Source organism: Struthio camelus, chromosome 1, assembly GCF_040807025.1.
Source record: "Struthio camelus isolate bStrCam1 chromosome 1, bStrCam1.hap1, whole genome shotgun sequence".
In the NCBI taxonomy this organism is placed as follows: domain Eukaryota; kingdom Metazoa; phylum Chordata; class Aves; order Struthioniformes; family Struthionidae; genus Struthio; species Struthio camelus.
The window spans coordinates 112,474,242-112,498,677 of record NC_090942.1 but is presented as its reverse complement, the minus strand read 5'-3'; the positions used below and the strand labels follow the sequence as shown (position 1 = coordinate 112,498,677).

Below are 24,436 nucleotides of genomic sequence, written 5' to 3'. Positions count from 1 at the left end.
CAAGAAGCAATATTGCATAGCAGAGACATCTGCTGGAAGCTTGCTGCAATTGTCTCACTCCTCTTAGTTCAACCCTTTTTGGCGATTAATCCTAAAAGTAGCCACAAGCTATTTTCTATGCCTCTAGCTGGAGACCAGGTTTCTGACTAATTAGGAGTTCGTTGCACACCTCCTTTGCAATCACCAGTCAAAGGGAGCAAGAAATTTTTAAGCTATATTCTGGAATTTAAATGGACACTTTGGCATCTAAATTGAAGGTTATACTTTCTCTTCTGATTGCCTGACGTTGAACTGTCTCTGACAGGAAGACTGGCTCCTAATGCCTTTCCCAGCCATATGCAGCAGGAGAAGATCAGTGTTTTAATTAGGTAAAGGAACGATGAGTGAAGTTCTCTGCATTTCTATAATTCTGATGATGTAATTGCACTAAGGCTAAGGACTTACTTTTACCTAAGTTTAGAACAGAAAATGAGATTTCAGATTTTAGTATCTAAATAAATTGTCTCTTTTCTCAAGGAATTGTGAACTACACTTTCCTAATAAGTGGATCCAAATCCCTCTCCCCCTTCCTCCTTGGCCATGGGAAAACCTAGTTTGGTGACAGTGTCTTGCTGGACCCAAACTGTTTTGACCATACCCTGGCACTCTGTGTTTCACTTTGGGATACCAGCTTGAAAATGATTGAGACAGTGCAGAGAGCACTCACTGCGTCAACCGCAGAAAGGAGGAGAAAGAAGTAGTCCTCTTTCATGCAATGGCAGAAGAAAGGATGTTTTGAGAGCCCAATTCCTTTTTCTCAAAGTGCTGGAATATAGCTGATGCAAAACATCCTACTAATCAAAATAAGCTTTATTTGATTCCACTCGCAAAGAATGCTTGAACTATGTTTAACACATCACAGGTCTGTGGTTTCAGTTGACATTCCCCAGTGTAATTTTTTTTTTTTTTTTTTTTTTGCAGAGACCAGTTCCTATCTGATGGGAGACTGTTTTTAAACCAGCCTCTTACACATCATGTGACCGATTCTCTCCCCCAAGCTACTTGGCAGACAAAAACATGTTGACCTCCACCTGTCAAAGCACCAGGGGAAAACAATATCCCGTTGAAGGAAATTAATCATTGAAAAACTTCTGAAATTTTTTAAATAGCTTACTACCACAGTGAATAGATGCACTAAAAAGCATAAATAAGCAGACCCTCAAAGGTAGTTGTTACATGTCCACCTTCTATTAAAACCAATGGCAGGTACATGCTGAAATATATTTGAAGGCCTGGTGTGTGACCGCCAAGGGTTTATCAGTGCTGCACAGCCGGCGCAGCGACGGCATCCAAATTACTGTAGGTACCAGAAACTGTTTGGTTATAGTAGCCCACGTTACCGTAGATCCTAACTTACCATAATTCAGCTACATCCAGTGAAGCTATAATAGGTATAACATTTTGCTGACATTTTATCACACTGTGACAGGCTTTTTAAAGGAGCTGCATGGGTCTGCGTTTGTATGGCCCTCCTTCAGGCAAGCCACTGAACATCACGGTAGGGGCCTTGTGGGCCGTTAAGTAAAGTGGCTGAAGCTCTTAATTCCTGAAAAAGAAGACCTGTCTTCCAGTCTCTGCTCCAAGCAAAGCTTATGTATTTCTCATTAGACAGTGAATGAGGCAGGGACTCCCCATAGCTTTCCCCTCCCAATTGAAAAACCCCTCTCTCTGGACCAAGAAATATTTAATTATTCTATGCAAAATCAAAAACTACTTTCTCAGGAAACACTGAATGTACCTTTCCACTTCTGAATAACCCTCTCCCGAGGTTAGCATCCCCTCTAATAAGGGAAGAAAACAAAAGCACCCTGGCTGATTGCTCTAAGAGAGTAGGTAAAAGAAGCCGTATTTAACACTGCCGTTACTTAGGTCTTGATTGAGCAGACGTGCTTGGTGAATGCCCAACAAACTGAGCTCTGCAAGCCTGCTAACTTTAGCTCTACTTATTTTGCAGATCTGAGAGTTCAGGCATCATTCTATAGGGTTCAGGAATGTCCATGAGCAGGCCTTGATATGTCACGGAGAAGATATGGGAGAAAACGTAGCTACTTCTGGACTTCATGGGAGCGTGGGTGCTCAGAGGAGCTGTAGCTCAAACATTGCCTTCAAGGTACTACACAGCAGGTAGGGTGAATCCAGCCCTCAATTACGTAAAAGCCAGAAAGACCTACAGGAAGGAAGGTGGTGCCTGAAAAAGTTTCTGTAATGATGGTGAGAGCCCAGGACATACAAATGCTGCCGGGCATAAAGCCTGTGAAACATATTCCTGCCGCAAGCAGATCTCTGCTCTCCTTGGTTTGACTCCCAGGCAGGTGGCCTGAGCTGTGTGAGTCTACAGGGAATGGACAGGCCCCTGCGGATTCAGAGTCAGGTGGGAAGAGACTCGACTGATAAGCTGAATTTATTAAGCAGTGCTATTGTGAAGAAATAGGATGGAAGCTGTATAGGGAAGGGCACCTGAATTCTGCCCTTCAGCATGTGCGTTACTAAGTGACCCCAATGTCTTCCAGAGTTTTAACTTCGGCTTCAAGGATAAAAACAGAGCCTGGCCTATGCTTTAGGAAAGGATAAGACCTCCGAAGGGAGGTTTTGTCACGGTATTTTTAAAAAATATCCATAGATATCAGCACTCCTACAGAAGTGTGAGGTTTCAGATCAGTCCTTATGTATGTGCATATGTGTATGAGCATGTGGTTGCTGTCAAATACTGTGTGCATGAATAAAACCCAGTTTAATTATATGCTCTGTCTTCACTAAACCTTTTTTTCTGAAAATTGCATAAACTTCAAAATATATGTGCCTGCTCTGGAGTTTTATGAGTCAAGAAATACTGTAAACACCACAAGTTTTCGCCCACTTAAATAACTTCACAATGACTGCAATTAAAATGGTGCCATCTAAAGAGACATTGATTCATTTCTCATGTATGAAGAAAAATTTAGTTAGATCCGTAATTAGAAAACCAGTCAGATCATGACTTGTTAAGGAGGTTGAATGGCTTAACTTTCTCCTCCCTTCCCAGAGTTTCCACCTACCCATGCAGGGCATGAACCGCATCACTGCAACTAGGTTCACAATAAATGGAGGATGCGCACAATTTTTTAATATTAAGTTGAAGTGGTGCCACTTCTCGCACATAGAAAAAGCCTGTAACTAGCAAGCTCCTGGGAATTACTCTTGGCTTGCGTGCCTTTCCATCACTGAGGAGAAAGAGAGGCACTAGAGATGGCGCTGCAAGGAAACGGGGCCTAAGTTTTCGTCCAGATTGCTTTCTGTAAGCTACTCACTTACAAATATTTTCTATTAGAAACTAGCTGATTGAAATTGCATTAAAAACAAAAGAAGACACTGGAGGCTTAAAACCGATTTCTGCCTGAAGGAGAAACTCGACCTGCAACAACCTGGAAATCCCCTGCTGCTTCCCGGAGCTGAGGGGACAGCTAAGCAAGAAGCGAAGCCGTGTTGCGCTTTATGGCACTAGTTAGTTAAAGGCGTAAAATCAAGCAGTGAGGGCCCGGATGTGCTTCTGGACCAGATCCTACTACCCGCCCGCCGGGCTGCAGCAGCGGGAGTCGTTTCCCCACCAGCATTCACGGCCCAAACGCCCGGCCCCCGCCGCCAGGCCTGCTGCCACGGCCCCGGCCGCGCCCCCTGCCCCCACCGCCAACTACCGCTCCCAGCAGACAGCGAGCCCCCCTCCTGCGCATGCGCGCCTCCCCACCCTCTAGGCTCCCCCCCACCGCCTGCCGCCCCTCCTCTCAGCCGAATGGCTGCCGTCCGCCGGAAGAAGGCGTGCGCCGCAGCCTGCTGGGAGATGTGGTTTTCCCGCGCTGGAGAGCAGGCGAAAGCCGCCGGGGTGGGCGGGGATCAGGCACTACAAGTCCCGGCGTGCCGCGCGGCGCGGCGCCGCCCGGAAGGCTCCGTCAGCGGTCGGCGTTGGCCGGTGGTGCCGGAGCCGGCGAGGAGCCATGGCCGGGCAGATGGCGGTGCTGGGTGAGTGCGGCCCTGCGGCTGCCGAGGGAGCCGCGCCCGGGGGCCCAGGCTCTTCCCGGGGTCTGAGCGGGCCTGGGGTACCCTTGTGCGGCTTGCGGGGCCGAGGGGCCCGTGCTGAGGCCGGGGGGCTGGGGAGGGAGGTGGCAGCACCCTCGCACCCTGGCAGGCACCTTCCCGGCGTGCCTTTTTAGCACAGCCCTGCTTTTTGTTACGCGTTTGGCGCCTTCCTCTTCTTGGCGGGGTTTGAGTGCAGTGGGGAGTGCTGCCCAAAGATCCCTTGGGAGGTTCGTGGCCGAAAGTAAACCTGTTGTTTCTGAGTAGGCTGTTTGCAGGGCAGCTGTGACCGCCCTTCCCTGCTGGGGCTTGCTTTTCCACTCCTCTGAGAATCTTCCTGAAATTACTTCTGCTTGCAACGTATGCCCTTTATGTTTCTTGCTTTTTTTTCTCTGAAGCCTTGCTCTAGCATGCATTTTGGCTTTTTTATTTTATGTCTGTTGATTTAATACAAAAGGAGGGGGGAAATGTCACTTTCTGCACTTAAAACTAGTTGACATTTTGACTTCCCTGTCTGGGAGAGATTCAAGGGTGGGAAGATGCTCTTTGGGAGCTATGACTGAAAAAGGAGAAGTTACGATTTTGTATCTCCTTATTTTGAGACTTTGGATGAAGTTAAAGGAAGTACTTGAATCAGGAGTTTGTTGTTTCACTTTGCTTTTGTGTGACCTCATTCCTCAGATCTCTCTTAGGAATTATTCATAGGTGGAGTCCCAGCAAATTAGTAATTAACCTATAATTGTGAAATACTTTGTAGACAGAAAAAGTATTAGTATAGCACAGTGATACTTTTGGCTTTACTGTTCTTCTTTTTTGAACCTGTTAAAACTCTTCAGCATTAAATGTTAATCTGAGCTAACCAGTTTAGTAACTGGTTAGCAGTGGTTAGGAATAGGACGGAGTTAAGAGACCTGAACTTGATGACCTTTGAAGAAACTGAAAACTAATTAGGTAGTTGAATAGGCTTCACAGAGCAAAATAATACTGCATAAGATGTGAAGTATAATGTGATGCCATTTTCCTTGACTTCTAAGTTTGCAGCGGTACATACTCTAACCCTGTTTTTCAAAATCTGTGTTCCAGGTTCAGCGGTTCTGGCTCTCCTGTTAGCTGGCTATTTAGCACAGCAGTATTTACCAATGCCTACACCAAAAGTAATTGGGATTGATCTTGGCACGACTTATTGCTCTGTTGGTGTCTTCCTTCCTGGAACAGGACAAGTGAAGGTTATTGGAGACGAAAATGGGCACAACAGCATTCCAAGTATAGTATCTTTCACAGACAAAGATGTTTATGTAGGATATGATGGCCTAGAACTGGCTGATTCAAATCCTCAGAACACTATTTATGATGCAAAAAGATTCATTGGGAAAATCTTCACTCCAGAAGAACTGAAAAGTGAAAGTAGCAGGTATCCTTTTAAGGTAAATTGCTGTTGTCTTCCAGCAAAAATCCATAGGAAGCTTAAAACATATAATGGGTGACCAGATTTTCTGAACCTTTGAGTCATTCGGCAGAATCTGATATGCCTGAAAACCATAAGGTGCAATGTGGACCTCCAGAGAGGGGAGGGGGAAACACAGTTGTAGAAGCAGTATACTTCTGCGTGAGAGTTGAAAGTGATTTTCCAGGGGACCCTTTTCTGTACTGTGAGATGTTTTTTCTGGGTAACCTTCCAGACCCTTGTCTTAAAGTATAAACAACTTGGAAGTCTAGCTCTGCTTCACTGAAACTTCACTTTTGCCCTGAGATTAAAAAAAAAAGGGGGGGGGGCAAGGTAAAAGTCATGTTTCCTTTGTCCTAGTGCTCCCCCCTCCCCCCCCCCCCCCAAGCACTTTTCCAGTGCTAAATGGACCAGTAGCAAACCTTGCATTAATTTAGCATGGCTCAGTATTTGCTGAAAAGAGACAAATTTTCAGGTACTAGAAACAGTTTTTTTGAATTCTTGGTTTGGTAAGAACTGTTCTAGTATCAGCCTGTTTGCTTCCTTTCAGGAAGAACTTGTGGGATGCTTTATCAGTCAGGTGAATCTAATGATTAAAGGCATTACTTTAATCTTTGAATATGCTGTTGTGTCATGTAATGTTACAGTTAATAGAACAGTGGCAGGATTTTAACATTTTTAATGTATCTGGGCACAGTAGGCTACAGTGCTTCAGATACAGTCCAACCACTTAAGCAGCTTGTTTTGCATGCTATTTGCAATCAAGGAATAAAAGTGATCCAGGCTAAGTGGTTTTTGAGTGGCAAACGTACGTTCACATTTTTCCAGAATAAGCAGACTATATGCAAATGCAGCTTTTGGGGATGAAGGGGGACAGCAGCAAAGGGGGTAGTTTCTAGTAACAAACAGATTCACATCTCTGGGTTGTGTTGCTTTTTTCTCCCAGATTTTCAACAACAACGGATCAGCTGAGTTTTCTGTGACAACCAATGAAACCTTTCATGTCACTCCAGAGTATATCGGCTCTCAGCTGCTGCTGAAATTGAAGAGAATGGCAGAAGACTATTTGGGTATGCCTGTTTCAAAGGCAGTCATCTCTGTGCCAGCAGAGTTTGACGAAAAGCAACGGAATGCTACCATTAAGGCAGCTAACCTTGCAGGTGATGTCTCTTTATTCCAATGTTTTCCTGTTAAGCCCAAGATTATCTTTAGGTTTATTTCACTACAGCACGGCCTTAGAGTGATTCCGAATTGAACGGTGAATCAGTGGTAGAAAACCATAGAGTTGACTTTTATAGATCATTAGCAATTGTGAAGAACAGCAAAGAACTCTTGGGTTGCAAGAGAGGCAGCGGATTAATGCAAACATACATGGCTAGAAGAAATAAGTTTTGTTTAGGGAAAGTATTCGGTAATCCCGAAGAATTAATGTGGGGCACCCTTTGACAATAATTTAAAGGCAAATAGAACCACTGTGAAATAAATCTCCTCAGTAAGCTTTCTCTGGAGAAAAGATGTTTGGGTAACTAATGGTTTGTGCCTTCATCCTGGCACTGAAAGAGGATTACTTTAGGCTTAAATAAGTTTTCCAAGCAATAATACTTTATGAGCCATCTCACTTAGATCTGATGTTTTACTTGAGGTAAGTTTGGTTGAAAATTAATGGTAAATGGCTCAAGTGCATGTGACTATGGCTTGATTTCTTTGCTCTTGTAGGGCTAGAAATTTTGCGAGTAATTAATGAACCCACTGCTGCAGCTATGGCTTATGGACTCCACAGAGTTGATGTGTTTAATGTCCTGGTGGTGGATTTGGGTGGAGGAACATTAGATGTTTCTCTGTTGAACAAGCAGGGAGGGATGTTCCTCACACGAGCCATGGCAGGTAAGAATAAGACTTTACTTTCTCAAGGGGAGAATGGAAAGGTGCACCTAAAGTCACCATTGGGGAAGCTTTTTTTAAAACATACCACTCTGTATAACAAAGTGTTCTTTGAAAGTGTTCTCTGCTACCTTTATGCAAGGTTAGGTTTGCAACTGTCTGCAGTAGTTAAAAGAGAGTCTCAGGTTTTGGTCGACTCCAAAGTAACAAGCTGTGGTTTAATTTTGTCGATGTTTGTGCCCACTAGGGTAAGTGGTGGCATGTATTACAATTACTTTGACTAGACTAGATCTAGGGGTAGGGGGTGGAGAGGGGGTATATCAAAGCCTTCTATCACCTTTCTGTATCTGAGCTGAGAGTACCTGCCAAATCACTGAAGAATGTTTTGGACATCCTTGCCTTGCATTTGGCTCCTGCTCAGATGGGCAGGGACCTTGCATGCTGTTAACCCAGAAACAAGTTTCGTAATATGTATAAGCCAAAGTGATTCATCACTTGGCAAAGAGTTCTGGCAGCAACCTCTAGCAGAACTGTAGGGAATATGCAACCGCTTCACGGATGACTTGGATTCAGACAGATCTGAGATGTAGTGTTACCTTCAAGCTTTGCCTTGAATGAATGAGTTTTATGTGAGCTGCTGCTCTCTCCAGTGTGAGTGGAACAGCAAGAAGCATTTAGCGACTTCGTTCTGATTGATTTGGATGGATGTCCATTAAACTGAATTCTTGTTTTCAATCAAAACAAAAAGATGGGAAAAATTGAGAGTATTGTTCCACAGGGATGAAAATTTACAGGCCATTTCCAGATGGTTGATTGGGAAGCAAGAGTAATTATTTGAAAGCTTTTGGAGAGGTCACACAGGAATAGCCTTCAAGAAGAAATTGGGAATGTACACTATTTCTTGCTCTCTAAAGGCTAATAGAAGATCTATCTGTTAATAGAGCTTGAAGCTTACTGTCTGCATTACAATCACTTTCTTCTGCCTTGGTCAGGGTATATCCGTTATGTGTCAGTAGCATGCAACTTTTCATGTGACTGTGTAAAGCCCTTCAATGACTTGAAAATGTTAAAGCAGTGATCCTTATGAAGCTGTACTGTGGTAGCGCTGAGAGAAAAAGCCTATTCTGGGCAAAGAGAAATTTGTTTTAAGACTGGGAATTTAAGACTGGAAAAAGATGTACTGAGGAGTACTACAGTTCAGCTACAGGGTTCTAGCTAGAATTTTACCTTATTACAGTGTTTTTTCTCTGTAAAGAATAGCTCCACTGAATCGACAGCAACTGCTTTTTTTCATTTCACTGTAACAGAGCTATTCTGGGAGGAGAGAAGATTGCTGGGGTAGATTCTTCAATTATTTGCTAAATAAAAATCTCGAAGTGACCAGCAATCCTGTGTTCTTCAGTGGATAACATCCATTCTCCCAGCTCTGATAAGCACAGAGCAAGAGAATCACATCCTAGTGTCATTGTTTTGGCTCTTGAGAACCACCTCCAAATAAAAGAAGATGCACTTCTGCTTTCTAAAGTCTGTGATGTCTGATGCACCCTTTCTGATGTTTTAGGTAACAACAAACTCGGAGGACAGGATTTTAATCAGAGGTTGCTGCAGCACTTGTATGCTGAGCTCCATCAAAGGTATGGTTCTCTACCATCAAGAAAAGAAGAAATACATCGACTCAGACAGGCTGTGGAAGCAGTTAAATTAAATTTGACTGTGCATGAGGCCTCTGCGATAAGGCTGTCATTGACTATCCCAGAAAAGACTACAGAAGATCTTCCAGAAAGTGTGCTGAACAAAAATACTGTGCTTAAAGACAAGTCTTCACAAGTAACAAAAGATAAGAAAAATCTGGTAGGACATGGTTCACAAGTGCAGAACAACTTTGTCAAAGTTGTGTTTGAAACAGAAATCTCTAGGAAGCTATTTGAGATGTTGAATGAGGACCTTTTCGAAAAGATTCTTGTGCCCATTGAACAGGTGTTGAAGGAAGGCCATCTACACAAAGCAGAAGTGGATGAAATTGTGTTAGTTGGGGGCTCCACACGGATTCCTCAAATACGCAAAGTTATTCAAGATTTCTTTGGAAAGGAACCTAACACATCTGTAGATCCTGATCTAGCAGTTGTAATGGGTGTAGCTATCCAAGCAGGAATCGTTGGTGGGTCCTGGCCTCTCCAAGTTAGTGCTATAGAAATTCCTAATAGGCATTTACGGAAAACTAATTTTAACTGAAAATAAACTCTTTCCCATTGCATTCCATCTCTCCAATAGTATACTATGATGGTGCATACTTATCTGACTGGCAGTGGAGCCTAATCTTAGCCATATTATATCCATTTTTATATCTATTACAAGTAGGTGTTTCTGGACACCTAATTGTGTTAAAGCTAGATGTTACTTCAAAGGTATGAGTGATTTTGAAGTTCTGAAGCGTCCTCTGCTGACTTGCAGATGGGGATATTGGATGAAAATGCTAATGATGACATAGCCACACTCTCTTGCTAAATTTTATTAGCAAATCCTGAAGAGGTGTTTGTTTAATAATGATAATATAAATGGAACGTGACCAAAGGTTGCAGGTTATGTGGTACTGTGCCATAGGTATTTCCATGTTTAATATATTATACTTTGAAAGAATGTGAATCTGTGTTAGCGCACATAGCACTAGCAGTGCTGAGCTTAAAGTTATTTATTAAATTGAGTCATTTGAGCACCTTTCTAAAAGGCATATTGCAGCTTGAATGAGACTTATGCATTCACTTGATTCTTCTGCTGTTTATAACAGCATATTATCGAGACTATATGGCAAATTCTTGTCTCCTGGTTCAGTCAAACCATGTTAACAATTTTAGCTCTTGTTAATGCACAGTGCTACTTAGTGCATCTTCAAGAGCTAAGTTCCTGGTCTCTGTTTAGTTGTTACTCGTAGGTGTTGCTCTCATACCACTAGTGTTTTTACCAGAGAACAAGTGCATACCACCTATTATTTATAATCCCTTTGATATGAAAACTGTATGAACTTTATGTATTTTTTAAAAAGTTATACCTGTACAATCTTTCTTCCCTTGAATTTGACCAACATGAATTTCATGTTTGTGCAATTACAAGTATGTGACCTCTTTCCCTGTCTGCCACCCTAGCCTTACTTTTTTGGGGGAGAAAGCGTGGGACAGAAGGGACTTCCTGGAAGAAGTTTAGTTCCTGAAGTTTTAGTAAATGAAAATTCACCTAGCTCTTTTGTACTTTTTAGCTAGTATCTGCGGTTTAAGTTCCTTGTCCTAGTCCCCACTTTAAACTGAACATAGATTAGAGCTTGTTGTGAGTGTTTTGGGAGGGAAACAGCGCATGTAACCCAGGATTTCAGGTAGCCTTTCTTGGGAGTTTATTTTAGGCAAGTGTTTTGGTGCCCAGCTATCTAGCAAATGCATGAAGAGAAGCTGATACTCATTCTAGTGACTGAGTTCCTCTACTCTTTGGAGAGTTATAATATTTAAAAGGCTGGGTATGTTCATTTCTGTGTAGGACTGTCTTATACAGTGCAAACACTTCATTCAGCTAAAACTCATTTAGACATCCATTAATAAAACCCCAGTCTTAATGAGGTAAGCTCTAGTAACAGGTGGTACTAAGCATTTTACTGTATGCTTCAGAATTATTTTTTCATATTAAGCTTACCTAGATAAAGTTTGGGGTTTAGCTTTATCGTTGCAGCTATGACTATATTGAAGTATCTTTATTATTCTCCTTGTGGTAGACCTGATTTATGGCACCACCCCCTTAGTTGTGCTGGTTCAGCTGTTTGTATAGCTGTCGTGTAAATTATATCTTTGAAGTAATCCAATTTAAAAAAAAAAAAAAAAAACTCTGAATCATAGTTTCATGTAACTATTCCATCAACGTTATTTAACTTCACAGAAGATTCCCAAAATATTGCTAGTATCTGTTTTATTTCACTGAGTGGAAAACCAAAGTGATTTTTATATAGGAAGATTTTTTTTTTTCTTTCATACCTCTTTGACAGTGACCCTGAAAGTCTGTGTGTGGAGCTTTCAGTAAAAAGTGTTAATGTTTTCAAAAGAAAATATTGCACAGTTAAAGTGAGTGGTAAGGGACTAAGATGAATATAACTATCTCCTGACTTGGAAGAAGGGTAGCTTCAGTGAAATCATGGATGAATGCCAGTATACAGTACAGTTCTCATGCATTTGCTATCTTTGCCTTGCAGATATACGTGCAGGTATTTGATTTAAGTCTTGAGTCATTGTGGCCTTTCCTTCTGCCCTGCTGTAAGTTCTTCTCAAAGTATACTGGAATTACAGTAGGTCTTGAGGCTTCATTTTTAATGCACTTTCAGAGTGATCAGAGGCATAAAATAGAACCACATTATAGTCAAGCTAAACTATCAGAAGCATTTTACGAGTTTGGGGACAAGTCAGGCAGGAATCTGAGAATAACTTAAAATGTGAAACTCAATGCAAGTAAATGAAGTACTCTGTATACTCCTTCACTCTAGAGGAGTTCAAAAATGAGGTTTCTTCCAGTGTTAATCTGGGAATTGTAAAGGAAGGGTGAGCTGTTGTTTACTTGAACTTCACAAAAGGGTATCTATTCATATTTCTCTACAGATTTTTTTTTTAAACAGAAGTTACTGTACATTGAATATCTCACAATGCAACCTTATTTATTAGATAACTGTTTTCTGAATTCTGCAATCAAGTAATTTATGTTATATCTTTGGTTTTGGTACTGTATTTTGGCACTAAACATTGCATTTTTAAAGAAGGATCTTCACTGTACTAAATGGATCTTTCCAGGTATACATGTGTACTGCTTACCACCAGAAGTCTCTGTGTAAACAGAAATTGTCATTGAAGGCTGACATCCTTTACAAACTGCCCTTCAAATCTGAATAATGTTGCCTATGCTGTAATGCAAATATTTATATAGCTAATGCTTATCTCATGGGTTGAAACGTTGAAAGTATAGATGCTTCACCAATTCTGTGTTCCTGAATTGTTTTCAAATGCCGAAGATGAAATGCATTTTATAAATAGCCTTTTAGGATGTTTTTAATAAAAGCAATTTCTCTTGTCCCTTAGACGTGTCTTGTTTCAGTTTCTCAGGGAAAGACTAACAGCACTACTTCCCTCTTCCTTCCTTGAATTCATTTGGAGTTGAGGGGATAAGGTTGTAATGCTCCAACTTGCCAAGGTGCTGCCGTAGCTTGAAGTGACAGATCCTCTCCAGAAACTGGTGCAGAGTATTAGGAACTGGTGTGGGAAGGAGAAGACCCTGGCTTCTCAAGCTGCACTATGGGTTGGGGGAATGGGAATGCAAAAAGATTGCACACTGATACAGGGGAAAAGCAAGGAGTGCTGGGAGGAAACACTGACTGGGGAGGCAATCCCTTGTCAGAGGGACAAGCAGGGACAGCAATGATCCCCCTGCTCCTGGGGACTTGGGAGAGGGAGCACCTCCCACCCCTCCTACTGCTATGCTGCTTGAGTCCTGTCTGCTGGCTTCCCTGGGCAGGGGGCAGGTATAGACCTTCCCTCTGCGTCGGTCAATGACTGCAGGATGGACATGAGCAGAATAAGAGGAGGCAGATGGGTATCATGATGGCCCCAAACATGCACAAAGTGAAGGCTAGGGGCAGGCTTGTGCAAAATGAGAACAAATGGTGCAGTCTGAAAAGCTGCAGCAGGAAAGCTGGCCCTTGTGGGTTCCAAGGAGTCCTTGTTGCTTCCAGGTGTGAATGGGTCCCTACCTGTATGTCATGTTAGGGTTCAGGCAGAGAAAAAAGTAAGGTCTAAAGAGCCTGAATGATGGTGGAGTTTCATAAAGGCATTTTTTTCAGCCTGCAGCTTCAACCAATCTAGAACTTCCATGAACAACTTCTGCTGGAACCACAGCAAGAGAAAATGCCACAGTGCTCTGCAGCGCAACACTTTTTTAACTGCTGCTGTCTAAGAGCACCATGCAGCACAGAGACAAGAAATCACCACTTGGTCTCTGTTGATACTGATTTGTTGTGCCTGAATGTGAGGTTTACTAAATTGTTCAAACTCAGTGGCTCCTACTTTCACCTGAGCTGTTTCCAAAGGTAAATATGAAGGTCCCCTAAAAGTGTGAATAAAGCAGAAATGGCTGCTGAGGCAGTCCCTCCTTTTCATAACCTTAACCTGAAGGTACACCCTAACCAGCAGAGGGGAGGCAGCCAGCCTTGGCCAAGAACAAAAGAATCTGTCCTGGAAGGTGCCAACACGAGTCTGCTGTATGCGCCTTTGGTCAGGCTCAGCAGCTGTTGCAGCTTTGAGGTTGTGTCTTTTTCTGACTCTGATCTGAGGTGCTTTCAGGGTATCAAAGTCAAAGCGAGAGAAAGGTCAGCACTCACATGCCTGATGGATGAGCTTATGGAATAGGAGCTTCCCAAGGCTTGGCTTTCCCCTCTGGTGCTTGCAAATTCCTGCCTTCTGCCACCCATAAGTAACTGCTGCCTGTTAGGGGAAGGTTGGGCTGGGCTTAAGGTTAGCAGTATGGCTTTTATATTGCAGGGAGCAAGTGACTTGCAAACGCTCTCTAAAGGTATTGGGATAGAGGTGGGGTTGTGGGCTAGAAAAGGAAGGAGTGGAGCAAAGAAAGTCTGGTTAGGTGGCCAGGCAGAGGGTGGGAGGGCTTGGACTGGTCAAGTGAAAGGATGAAGAGGCTGTAGAGGATGTGGGCTTTAGCAGTTAGGTTCCTGTGAGGGAAAGGACAGGGTGCTCTCAGCTGTTTCCAGTTGCTCCTGCGATGCTGCCAGGAAAGGGTGGAGTAACGGTTGGAGCAAAGTTAGGGGTAGCCTGAGAGGAGCCTGTCTGTAGGGTTCTGAATGCTGTGGGGAAGGAAGCTGAAACATGGCACAAGCAGGTGCTGCTACCTGTGAAAAAGAAAAAGGAAGCAAGGGGCCCTACTGCTCACCTGTGGCTTGGCCCTGACAGTCTGGACCATCCTACCCTTCCTTTCCCTAATCCAAGCAGCCTAGCTGAGAAGGGGATGAAGCAGGAACTCCTCAAGGGCAAGAAGTGTTGGGCCCTTTGGGAAAAGCCCCAAGCTGGACTTTTCCACACTTGCCCTCCCTTGCACCTTTTCCTATCTCAGTCAGCGGTGGCCCACTCAGAGCAGAGCTTGATGCTTATAGGCTACCTCACAGGATGACGCTGGGACCTGTTGCCAGGCCTCATGTCTCTCATACTGTGGTGGATTCTCTAATGCCCTGGAGCATTGCTGTTTGGAGGAGGAACAGCAGGAGAGCTGAGGTTAAGTGCTGGGCTGGCCTGCAGGGCTACAACATGGTTTCACCTTCACTGCGAAGGAAGTTAGCTGGTTACCTATTGATGCCACTGTGTTTGGTAGCTTGTGTCAGGTTCCGCAAAGCATGAGCGGATGTAGGGCTTGAGGGAGCCAAATGGGCCTGCTTTATCTCCTACATTAAGCGTATCTCCCTATGTGCCCATCATCTTACATTGGGCTTGAGGCAGCAGAAGTTAGGGATCTTGGGTGTTAGTCTTACTACTAAGTTGCTTTTTCCTGCCTGCCCTAAGCCTGTTATACAGCTTAATATGTGAGTATGGGAAGCTATTGCTCTATGAAAACATAGCAGGAGTATATCACACTGATTCTGCCTCTGCTGCACTTCCTTTTTTTCAAAGTATATGTTCACACGAGCACTTCAGCATGTCAAAAGAGAAGGAACAGCTAGTTAGCTTTTGCTGACTCTAACCATTCATGTTCTTTTCTCTCAGACTTTGCAACTGTTTGGAGTCTGCAGCTTTCCCCAGCTGTGCACTCTGAAGGTAATCCAAAGTCATAAGGCCATGTTAGCCCATCAGTAAGCAAAGAAAACCCTCCTCTGGGGGTGGGGAGCCAGAATTACCATGCACTGATGCCAGTCCTCAGCTTATTTTCTCTGGACTTTGCAAAAGGGGTTGGTGTCTGAGACACTAAAGCCTCTACTCTCCCCCTCCTTAAGCCTAAGCCATATTAATCAGTTTAGGAATGGTACCTGCTTCAGCCTTTTACAGCTTCTCCTGGGATGCTTGCAGGAAAGGGTGGATTTGGTGGTGAGTATAGAGGTGAGTAGGGACGGGGACCAGGTGAAGAACGTGCCTGTGCCACGTTACGCGCTGTTACGAAGGAAGTTAAACATTGCTATGAGAAAGTTCTGCTCTGTTGGGGAATTGCCGCTGGCTTTGCTTTGGAGAAAAGATCAGGAAACGGCAGTGCTCTGCAAGAAGCTATTTTCTCTCCTGCCAAACTTTCTGTCCTATCTGTCTCTCTGGGACTACCAGAGGATCACAGTTATGTGGCCTCTGTTGTACCTGCTCTTAACTGGTTCTAAAATCAGCTTATCTTGTTCTTCTAATAGATTTGTGCAGGTGATAGTCTATGTCGTGTTTGTGGTCAATTAAACTAGATACTCCCTCTTCAATGTAGAATGGCAGACTTTCTTTTTAACCTTCAGGAATGAATAAAGAAATAAGTAAATGAGCCCTTCTCATTGCTGTAATTAAGTAAGTAAGTTAATTGTTACCTTCACAGTATTAGAATCACATCTGGGGAAAAATCTCTTCAGAAAGTCTCCATCATTTCGTTCCGCCTTTCTAAAACTGCAAACATGGCTTGATTGCTAAAAGGCAAAAAAATAAGATCCTAGTCGAGAGTCAATGTTGCAGTAATGAAACACTGTAGTCTGCTTAATTCATATACCTAGAAGATATTTTTGAAATAAGTTTATGGGAATCTTATTTTTAAGATAATATTGCATTGATTAAGTTGGTATTGTATTGGAAGAGATTTAGTAGCTGTAATAAAAATGGAAATTAGTATTTATGTGGCCTACTGGAATACATGTATGTTTAAATGATGCTTTTAGTAAATGTGCATAACCTGTCCTGCTACGCTAACTAGTGTTAAGATTTGCACTAAAATCTACTAGCAAGAAGATATCTGCAGCTGACTCTTTTTCTGGGGTTTTTTCCACCATGTGACTTTGCAATGCTCAATGGGATACATAAAGTGTTTTTCGGTTACTTTGAAATCACCACGTTAAAAGGAAAATTAGCTTTACGTGGCAAGTATATTGCCTCAAGAATCACTGAAATATACATGCAATTATGCACGTCCTAAAAATCAGCACCAAGTGATATCAGCCTGCGTGTCAGCAAAATAAGCATGTGTGTTTTTTGTAAGTTCACAATAAGAATGTATTAACTAAATCAGCGTAATATCCGAGCAATTTAATTATGCACCATTTTTTTCCTTAAAAATAAGGACAGAGCTAGTGATTTGTGTGAGCATTAAGATATATTTTTACCGTCTTCGCTAGTGCAACGTTTAAAACATGCCATGAAAATCATTGTTTCATTATATTATTCCAGTACCAGTATGATCAAAGTAAGTGATATGTATAAAAAGATAACAGTTACTTTAAGAAATCTGATCAATATATACAGATTTTGGCAGTAGTAAATAGCAACGGGAGGAGCCTTCAAGGAAGCTAGCCTCTTACAACATCAGGAACAACGCATGTCCCTAGAGCGTTGACTGGAGTTAAGAATCCATTCATTAGGTTCCTTTATCTTGTTATCCCAGCCTCTGCGACCATTTTAGAAAAAGCACCTTTCTGTTGTAATAAATTATGTGGTGTATCGAATTCTAGAATTCTTCCCATGTCCAGAACAAGCACTCTACAATGCAAAAGTAGAAAAATTATGGGAGCGGAAAAATGAGCTATTTAATCATATTTTCCAGCCCTACTACAGGTATTTGTTAACTGGAGCTCTTATTTAAAAGAAATCTCTCTGCACTAGGTAATTCATCTGTTCCTAAAGCTAGGAACTACTACATTTAAAAAAACTTTTGAAAATGCATTTTTTTGCTCAGTTGGTGAAGATTCTGCAGCGTAGTCTGTTTATTCTAGCGAGCTACATGGTTTTAGTGGTAGCTTACACCTCTACCTTAGTGGGGGGGAAAAGGTTAAATCCCTTCTGTAATTAGAAGAGAGAAACAAAACACAGATTAGCAGTATTTAATATCAGCGCACAGGTCTTTCATGATATCTTGGATTTTATGGGTACAAAGATACCACAGTAAACAAGTTTTAGGGCTGTCAGATTTAGTAGGTCTGAAAACTAATGCGTTTAAAGGAAGACATATATTTTTAAAATGGTCTATTAAAACTTACCTCTCTGAATCCATGATTGTATGTAACCTGTGGGCGATAGTTAGTATTGTGCAGTTGTAAAATTCTCTTCTGATGGTGGACTGCACCAAGTTATCTGTTTCCGTATCAACGGAAGCTGTTGCCTCATCTAAGACCAGAATTTTTGTCTTTCGTAGCAAAACACGGGCAAGACAGACCAGCTGCCTCTGCCCAACACTGTTAAAAATAGATGTGAGAAGGGTCAGGTCAGGCACTCTGAGGAAGAAGAAAACAATTTTTTTCCTCACTACTAAATCTTAGACATTTGAGTTGATGTAAAGCTGATAGGATGGAGTATATCTGTTTTGTCTTCATCAATAATGCCCTATACTCGTCAAAAGATCGGCGAAATATGTTCATCTTATTTGGGAAGCTTTTTTTTAAAAACTTTTTTTTTTCCTCAGCGTATCAATAATGATTAAGCTGTGACTTTTAATCTATACTCGCAGAACTTTGTAGCGTAAACCTGATCTTGCCCTCAACTTCTATATTCCCATTATAATGGGGACTCTGAATAAGCCAGACTGATAGCTAAACTACTTCTTAAATAAGGGATGTTCAAGGTAAGAGTTTTGATCCTCTTAGGTATGTTATCTGTCGTGTATGCCTTCTAGAAACGGCTTCCTGAAAATAATCTGTCCTAAAAATCCAAGTTAATTTTCAATATACTCTGATATATTTATACTCTTATTGCTACTACAATATTCTTACACTGTTAAATTCTGGTCTGCCCCTTCGCTGCTGAAAATCTTCAGTAGGTACGTCTCCTAGAGTTTAGAGTCCTTCTGTGTCAAATGTCTCCCTCCTTGCATATCTATGGGGTCACGTTGCTACAGAAGAAAAAACTGAGTTGCTTTGCCAAAGCAAATAAGGCAAAGGACCAAGCTCTTTCTAATTTTGCCTTCTTTCCAGTTGTTTATAAGGCAACACTTTTCTATCCAAATATTATCAGCTGATGTGTGAAAGTCACTCATATACTTGCGCACCCACTTAGGCACCTGAACCCAGAAGGGTCCACTTCCCTAGCCTCCCATATAGCGTAAGCCATAGGATACTGCACAGTTGTCATCAGCTGCCCACCTCAAAGAAACTCCTACCACCAGAATAATTCTACTTAGAATGAAGGGAGTGGTAACATTTTTATACTGCTGTTTTCTGAAGTAAATTTTTGTCCTGAAGTAAGATAATTTTACACTATTGGGAAATATTGCAATAAGCATTTGCTTGTTTGTATACCTTAGGTTTTCACCGCCTTCTGCAATCTCATGAAGAAGCTTATTTGGGAGTGACTGAACAAAATCTTTTAAGTCACACAGTTCCAGTGCCTCCCACAGTTCAAGATCAGAATGTTTTCCAAGTGGATCCAAATTTGACTGCAATGTCCCAGAAAACAAGATGGGGTCCTAAATAAGAGCAAAATTTGAGAACAATTTTTTTTTTTTTTTTTCCCTGTCCCAGACTTTCCTCTTCATCCAGTTCCACTCTCCCTGCCTACCCAGTTTCACACTCTGGACTCCATCTACTTGCCATAAGCTCTAGTCTCCACTTCTTTAGCCTTACAGTTCTAGTTTCCTTGTCTGTTCCCAGCTTGTTGGTTGCTGGTCTGCACCTGGTCTCAGTTTAGTTGCCTTGATCTGGATCCAATATACAGTTCACAGTAGATCACACCTGCAACTGCAGTTGAGAAAAACTGTGCAGCTTACAACTGCTGCATGTGTTATGCAGATTCCTAGATCATTAGCTGACTAAAGGAAAATGTTACTACTGAGCATGTGTGAATTGCTGTATTTTGCAGTCTCTCAGCATAACTAAATTCAGGTTCATATTCTAATTTCTGACCCGAAAGTTATACCATGACAACTGTAAATTTATCCTTCCCTTGAGCATAGCATCCAAGAATTTGGAAGGATAAAGTATTTTCTTTTTCTATTCAACTCATTCTTTGAAACTCCCAAATTGTTTTGGTTTAACTGTTCTTCTCCTAGCCTTCTCTCCCTGCACAGTCTATGGTAGAGACAAAGGAAATACATTAATATGGTTAAAAGTTCAGACAAGTTAAAAGAAAACAGAACTTCCCATGGAAAGAGTCATATAAACTTAATGATTACATCAACATCACCCATACAAACATGGCTGTACCAGTGACACTCGGAGAACATGTGAAAAGTCTCTTTAGGTGACCATTAAATTTGTCAGATATCTAGGTTTTACTTTCTATTTCAAAAGTAAGTTAGATTAGCAGCATAACAACAATCCTAATGATATATGAACCGATCTTGAGTTTTCTGCCCTGTTCTGAAGTAAGCAGGGACAACTCCACAAGACAGACCATAATGGATTAATTTAAATATGTATACCTGACTCATGTCACAATATTCATCACTTTATTCCCTAAATTCTTCAGACACTCACATTTTTAAATATCTTTGCCTCCACGTAAGACTTGAAAACATCATATGTAGCTATTTACCTACAGATTCTGGAGAATACATGAGTTATTATAGCTAGGACTCTTAAACTAAACCTGGCCTAATAAAACCTAATGTCATACTTGTGGTCTCACCTGCTTCAAGGCTCCTTCCACATTAATACCAATACACAGATGTGACCTTTTTCAGGATAGCATGATGCCAGCAGTACATAAGACTTAGTCTAATCAAAAAGCTAAGACTCTCAGATATTCAGTTCTAAAACCTGATAGGCCAGTACAGAACCTGTTTTCAAAGATCAGTAAAATACTATTTGAGTTTTATGTCCCTGCCTCTTGGCAGCCTTTGGACTTGTAATTTCTCACAAAACATTAAATGTCTTGTGTCAGTCAACAGCGTAATAGCTATCTCTAAAACAAATCTTACCTGTGGAATAATATTAAGATTTCCACGTAGGTCATGGAGTCCAAGAGTGGATATATCAATTCCATCAATAATTATTTTGCCTCCAGCTCCTTCTAGAACTCTAAACAAGCAATTTGTGAGTGTTGATTTACCAGCTCCTGTTCTTCCAACGATTCCAACCTGGAATGGATACTTTTCTGATAAAGACTGTAACTTTCTGTACTATGTGTTGCACATGAAAAATGACTCGTAAGTTCATTTTTAACTTTCAGTTCAAAACTTTTTTTCTTAACCAACATGCAATATTGTAGGTGGGTAAAACTGTTAAACAGTCCTATATACACCAAGTTTTTTAAAACTCACTTTTGGACTACTTGGCTCACAATCGCAGCTCTCCCTCAGAAGCTGTATAGCCTATGCCTGGTTCAGTGGGTGGCCCTTCCTTTCCCCCTTTCTTTTGTCTAGCACTCTTGAGCTCAAACCAATGACTCCCAACAAGGTCTTGTGCTCTGTTCCTTGATCCTAAACCCAAAGCTGATTAGCACTAATCTGACAGTATATTCCTCTGAATAAATATTAAACATAATGGACAAGAAGCTGAATTTCAAGTTTAGATCCTCTTTAAAGCTGCCAAATTCAGTTGGAAAATCTAGTTGGGAATGTGACTATCCATGCTTCTGAGAGGAAGGCATCACCTCAGAAGTATCACCTTAGGATCACATAGTCTAAAGGTCACCTTTTCACACAGGCCCTAAAGCAGCACGGAACTGAGACAAGTCCACGTTTCTCCTTATCTAACACTATTAAGCTGCTGCTCTCTAACACTGTTGAGCTGCCATTCCCATGAACAGCTTCACTTACCTATGATGATGTGCTATCTTCATCTCTGCAGCCACTAAGGCTCAGAGAAAGGTTGATAACTTAAGTTATGCCTCACTGTAAAACACGCAATAGCTTGGCATAAACAAATACAGCATTTTTGTTTCCCCATTTTGCTCAGCATTAGCTCAGTGTGAGGCATTTGATCTATCACAGGATTGGACAATCAGTCTAAAGCACTACTGGAATTTAAAGACAGTCATTATAAATCTGTCTAACCACGGGGTCAATATACCTTTACTGAAAGGCCGAAAGGTATTAGCTGGCTGTGAACTAGCAAAAAGACTTCTAACCATTAGTGCAGAGAAGGTGAGGAATACTTCTACAGTTAGAGTAATACAGGCAAAAAGACATTAGACAAGGTCAAGAAAGACAAGTTTGTATGATATGAGTACCTTTGATACTAAGGGACAGCATTCTGACTCAACTGGTCCCTTCCATTCTTATGATTCTACATCAATGGACCTATGTCACTCCATAGCAGTTAGCGATCTGGTCTCTTGTAATGTCAAATGTAGGATCTGCTTTTTCCAGCCACTACGTAACCAATTCAAAAATAGCAAATTAGAGAGCTTATGAAGCTACATTTATACCCAGCAAGAAACTTTTGAACTTTGATTGCCTTGACCATGATGTAGTGAAAATTCTAAAAAGTAATCTTGGTAACACCCTTCCCCTATGCTTTTTTTTCCTCTCAAGTAACAGGAAGTTAAGTAAACATTTATCTTGTATTCAAAGAGACTCTCCCCCAGTTAGTGTGTGGGAGAAATAAAACAGTACCCCAGTTTCTTATAGTGAATAGGAGAAAATACTTTTCCTCTTCCCATTTGTCTTTAATCTAGCTCCTCCACTTAACATTTTTCCTGTTCGGCATAATCTTGCTGTATATAGTATTGGAGTCTTCTCACACGGAATCTTTTAGAAGTAGAAAGTTGAGGAACAGAAGTTTGTATGTCTGACTTATTTCTTATTATATACAATACCTTCTCTTTACTCTTCGTCTGGAAAGAGACATCGTCCAAGGCTAAACCAACATCTTTCCTGTACTGAGCCTTATAGTTAATAAACTCTATTATGCCTTTATTGGGCCATCCCATGGGTGGCCTTTTCGAAGTAATCCAGGGTTCCTGGAATTAAAACCATTGATGTTTCAGTTTATGGCAGTAGAAATGTTACAAGTCAACTAAAAACACTAGGAAAATGATACATATGGTATGTAACTCTAAAAATCCAAGCAGGCTTAGAACAATTCCAATGCAATATAAGGGAGGGAGAAGCGAATTATCTCAACAGACACTGGGCGACAACACTCAAACTGATTTTTTTTTCCCCCTCAAAAACCAACATTATATGTATTCATTTAAAAAGTCAGCTGATTTTAACTGAGTAGTTGCTAATAGTCTGGTATCTGTTCTGTCAATTCACAGGCCAGGAAGTGAATGTCATCGGATGCCTAATCTCCCAGACATTTAAAATGCATATTTTACAAGAAACTTTTTTTTCTCCCAAAAAAGCAGAGTAAGAGAGAATAGAAAGATACGAACAAAGGTAAAGAAACAGAAAAACTGGGGAGGGATAAAAGCGAATGAAGAGAGATAAGAGGGTTATGTCTGAGATAGATAGACCATGGCTTTTGGTTTCTGTATTGATACAGGCAGTACTCTCAGAAAAACACAATAACTAAGGCCAATTGCTCTGAAAGAAATGTCTCTCATGAGATGAATGATAGTGAGGGATCTGGCAGGCTACTCTTCCCTGTGTTCTCCTCTTAAAATGTTCCTCTTGATTGCAGGTAACCAAGAGAGTTCATCGGAGCTATAGATAGATTAGTCTCACTACTGCTAAAGATGCCAGGAAACTGAGTTGTCCAAATAGAAACAGAACTGTAAGTACAATAAATATATTGAGGAACCTACGCATTATTCTCAACGTAAAAACTTTGAGAAAGTAGGTAACAGCAAATTATAACCTGCTATTACCACCTGTCAATATTAAATTCAAGTGAGTCATTTTCTACGCATGCAAATTAAATATTTTATTTACTTTCCCAAAAAGAATGCTCACCTCTTTATCCATGTTTGTGTATTCACAAACTCTTTCAATTGAAACTGCATTGGTCTCAATTTCACATGCTTTACGCACCCAGAAATTTAGACTCTGAATTATCTGGGGAAAAAATTGCATTGTAGGATGTAAAAACATTGACTCTACTAGAACACAGATTAGTGAATTTCAAAACTTACCTTGAATTTAATCAATTCACAGGGCTGGGTGCTTAATCACAGAAGTCAGAAATTATACAGAAAATTATGGCCTGTCAAATGAACTGTCATTTTGATATCACTGATCTCAGTGTTGCTCTGACCACTTCTTGACTGCTGTCAAGACTGCCCAATGGCTATTGTTAACACTTTTCACCAAAGTAACACCTCCAGAGATCTGAAAATACTTCAGGATCATTATGAAATGCCCTGTAATTGCATGATATGTTGAAAAGAAGGATATATATGGCCCATATTGTGCATATATTGTGCTACTCCCCGGATAAAGTAAGCTAGCGACGTAGAACAAAGAATCTAGAATGAGAATGCAGACATGAATCTGGTCTGTTATGTCTGCCAAATTTGTTTTCAAGTATGGAGAATGCTTCAGCAGCCAGAAGTGGTATCACTTCAGTATAATGGAGTAGTAACAGTTCTGTGGCTAAATATGCGCACTTCAAAAGGAAAAAAAGTGAGCCAAAAGAATTCGTAGAATCAACTGTTTTGAGATGCCACAGGTAAACAAATAAAGAATGATGTCTATTTGACATAAAATAGAGGAAGGTGAAAAACCCTGCACTATCTGTGATTGCCATCACTGAATATATGGTGATATAAAGGAGATTCTTCTGTCTCTGAGTAACGTAAAATGGAACTCTTGTGAGTTGGGGGTGATGTGGATATGCCCTTACTAATAGAAATTTAAAACTAAATTTGCCAGGCATTAGTTAATATCTGTCAGTTGTGCTTGTTAAGCACATACCATAGGGGGAATCTGGCCACCACTAGGCTCCTAAGCTTCGCAAGATTA

At 41.2% G+C, this 24,436-nt stretch overlaps 2 protein-coding genes across 9 annotated transcripts in view; one reads left to right on the top strand and one right to left on the bottom strand.

Annotated features, from left to right (window-relative positions):
- The first annotated feature begins 3,905 nt into the window (after window positions 1-3,905).
- Window positions 3,906-12,509, top strand: HSPA13 (heat shock protein family A (Hsp70) member 13). The gene is made up of 5 exons (XM_068910904.1): window positions 3,906-4,032; window positions 5,170-5,510; window positions 6,477-6,690; window positions 7,247-7,414; window positions 8,973-12,509. Exons 1-5 carry the CDS (start codon window positions 4,008-4,010, stop codon window positions 9,641-9,643), a joined length of 1,419 nt encoding a protein of 472 aa, XP_068767005.1. The 5' UTR covers window positions 3,906-4,007; the 3' UTR covers window positions 9,644-12,509.
- The window catches only part of LOC104139644 (multidrug resistance-associated protein 1), a 40,634-nt gene continuing 28,304 nt past the window's right edge, over window positions 12,107-24,436 (bottom strand). For 3 of the 8 annotated variants that reach the window (XM_068910862.1, XM_009667896.2, XM_068910854.1), the window contains 6 exons: window positions 23,429-23,530; window positions 22,348-22,491; window positions 20,507-20,665; window positions 18,888-19,054; window positions 17,634-17,828; window positions 12,107-17,136 (listed from right to left, as the gene is read on the bottom strand). In XM_068910862.1, coding sequence (XP_068766963.1) covers window positions 17,025-17,136; window positions 17,634-17,828; window positions 18,888-19,054; window positions 20,507-20,665; window positions 22,348-22,491; window positions 23,429-23,530 — 879 coding nt within the window. In that variant the 3' untranslated portion in view covers window positions 12,107-17,024. Of the gene's footprint in view, window positions 17,137-17,633; window positions 17,829-18,887; window positions 19,055-20,506; window positions 20,666-21,759; window positions 21,902-22,347; window positions 22,492-23,428; window positions 23,531-24,436 lie in introns of those variants that run through there. The other 5 variants (XR_011135012.1, XR_011135009.1, XR_011135023.1 and 2 more) reach the window with 5 other exon arrangements.

Bases quoted from the DNA above. Each gene is read 5' to 3' on its own strand.
- HSPA13 (XM_068910904.1), top strand. From the start codon at position 4,008: ATGGCCGGGCAGATGGCGGTGCTGG. The intron at 6,691-7,246 runs GTGATGTCTCTT...TTGCTCTTGTAG, and splicing joins TAAGGCAGCTAACCTTGCAG to GGCTAGAAATTTTGCGAGTA. The intron at 7,415-8,972 runs GTAAGAATAAGA...CTGATGTTTTAG, and splicing joins CCTCACACGAGCCATGGCAG to GTAACAACAAACTCGGAGGA.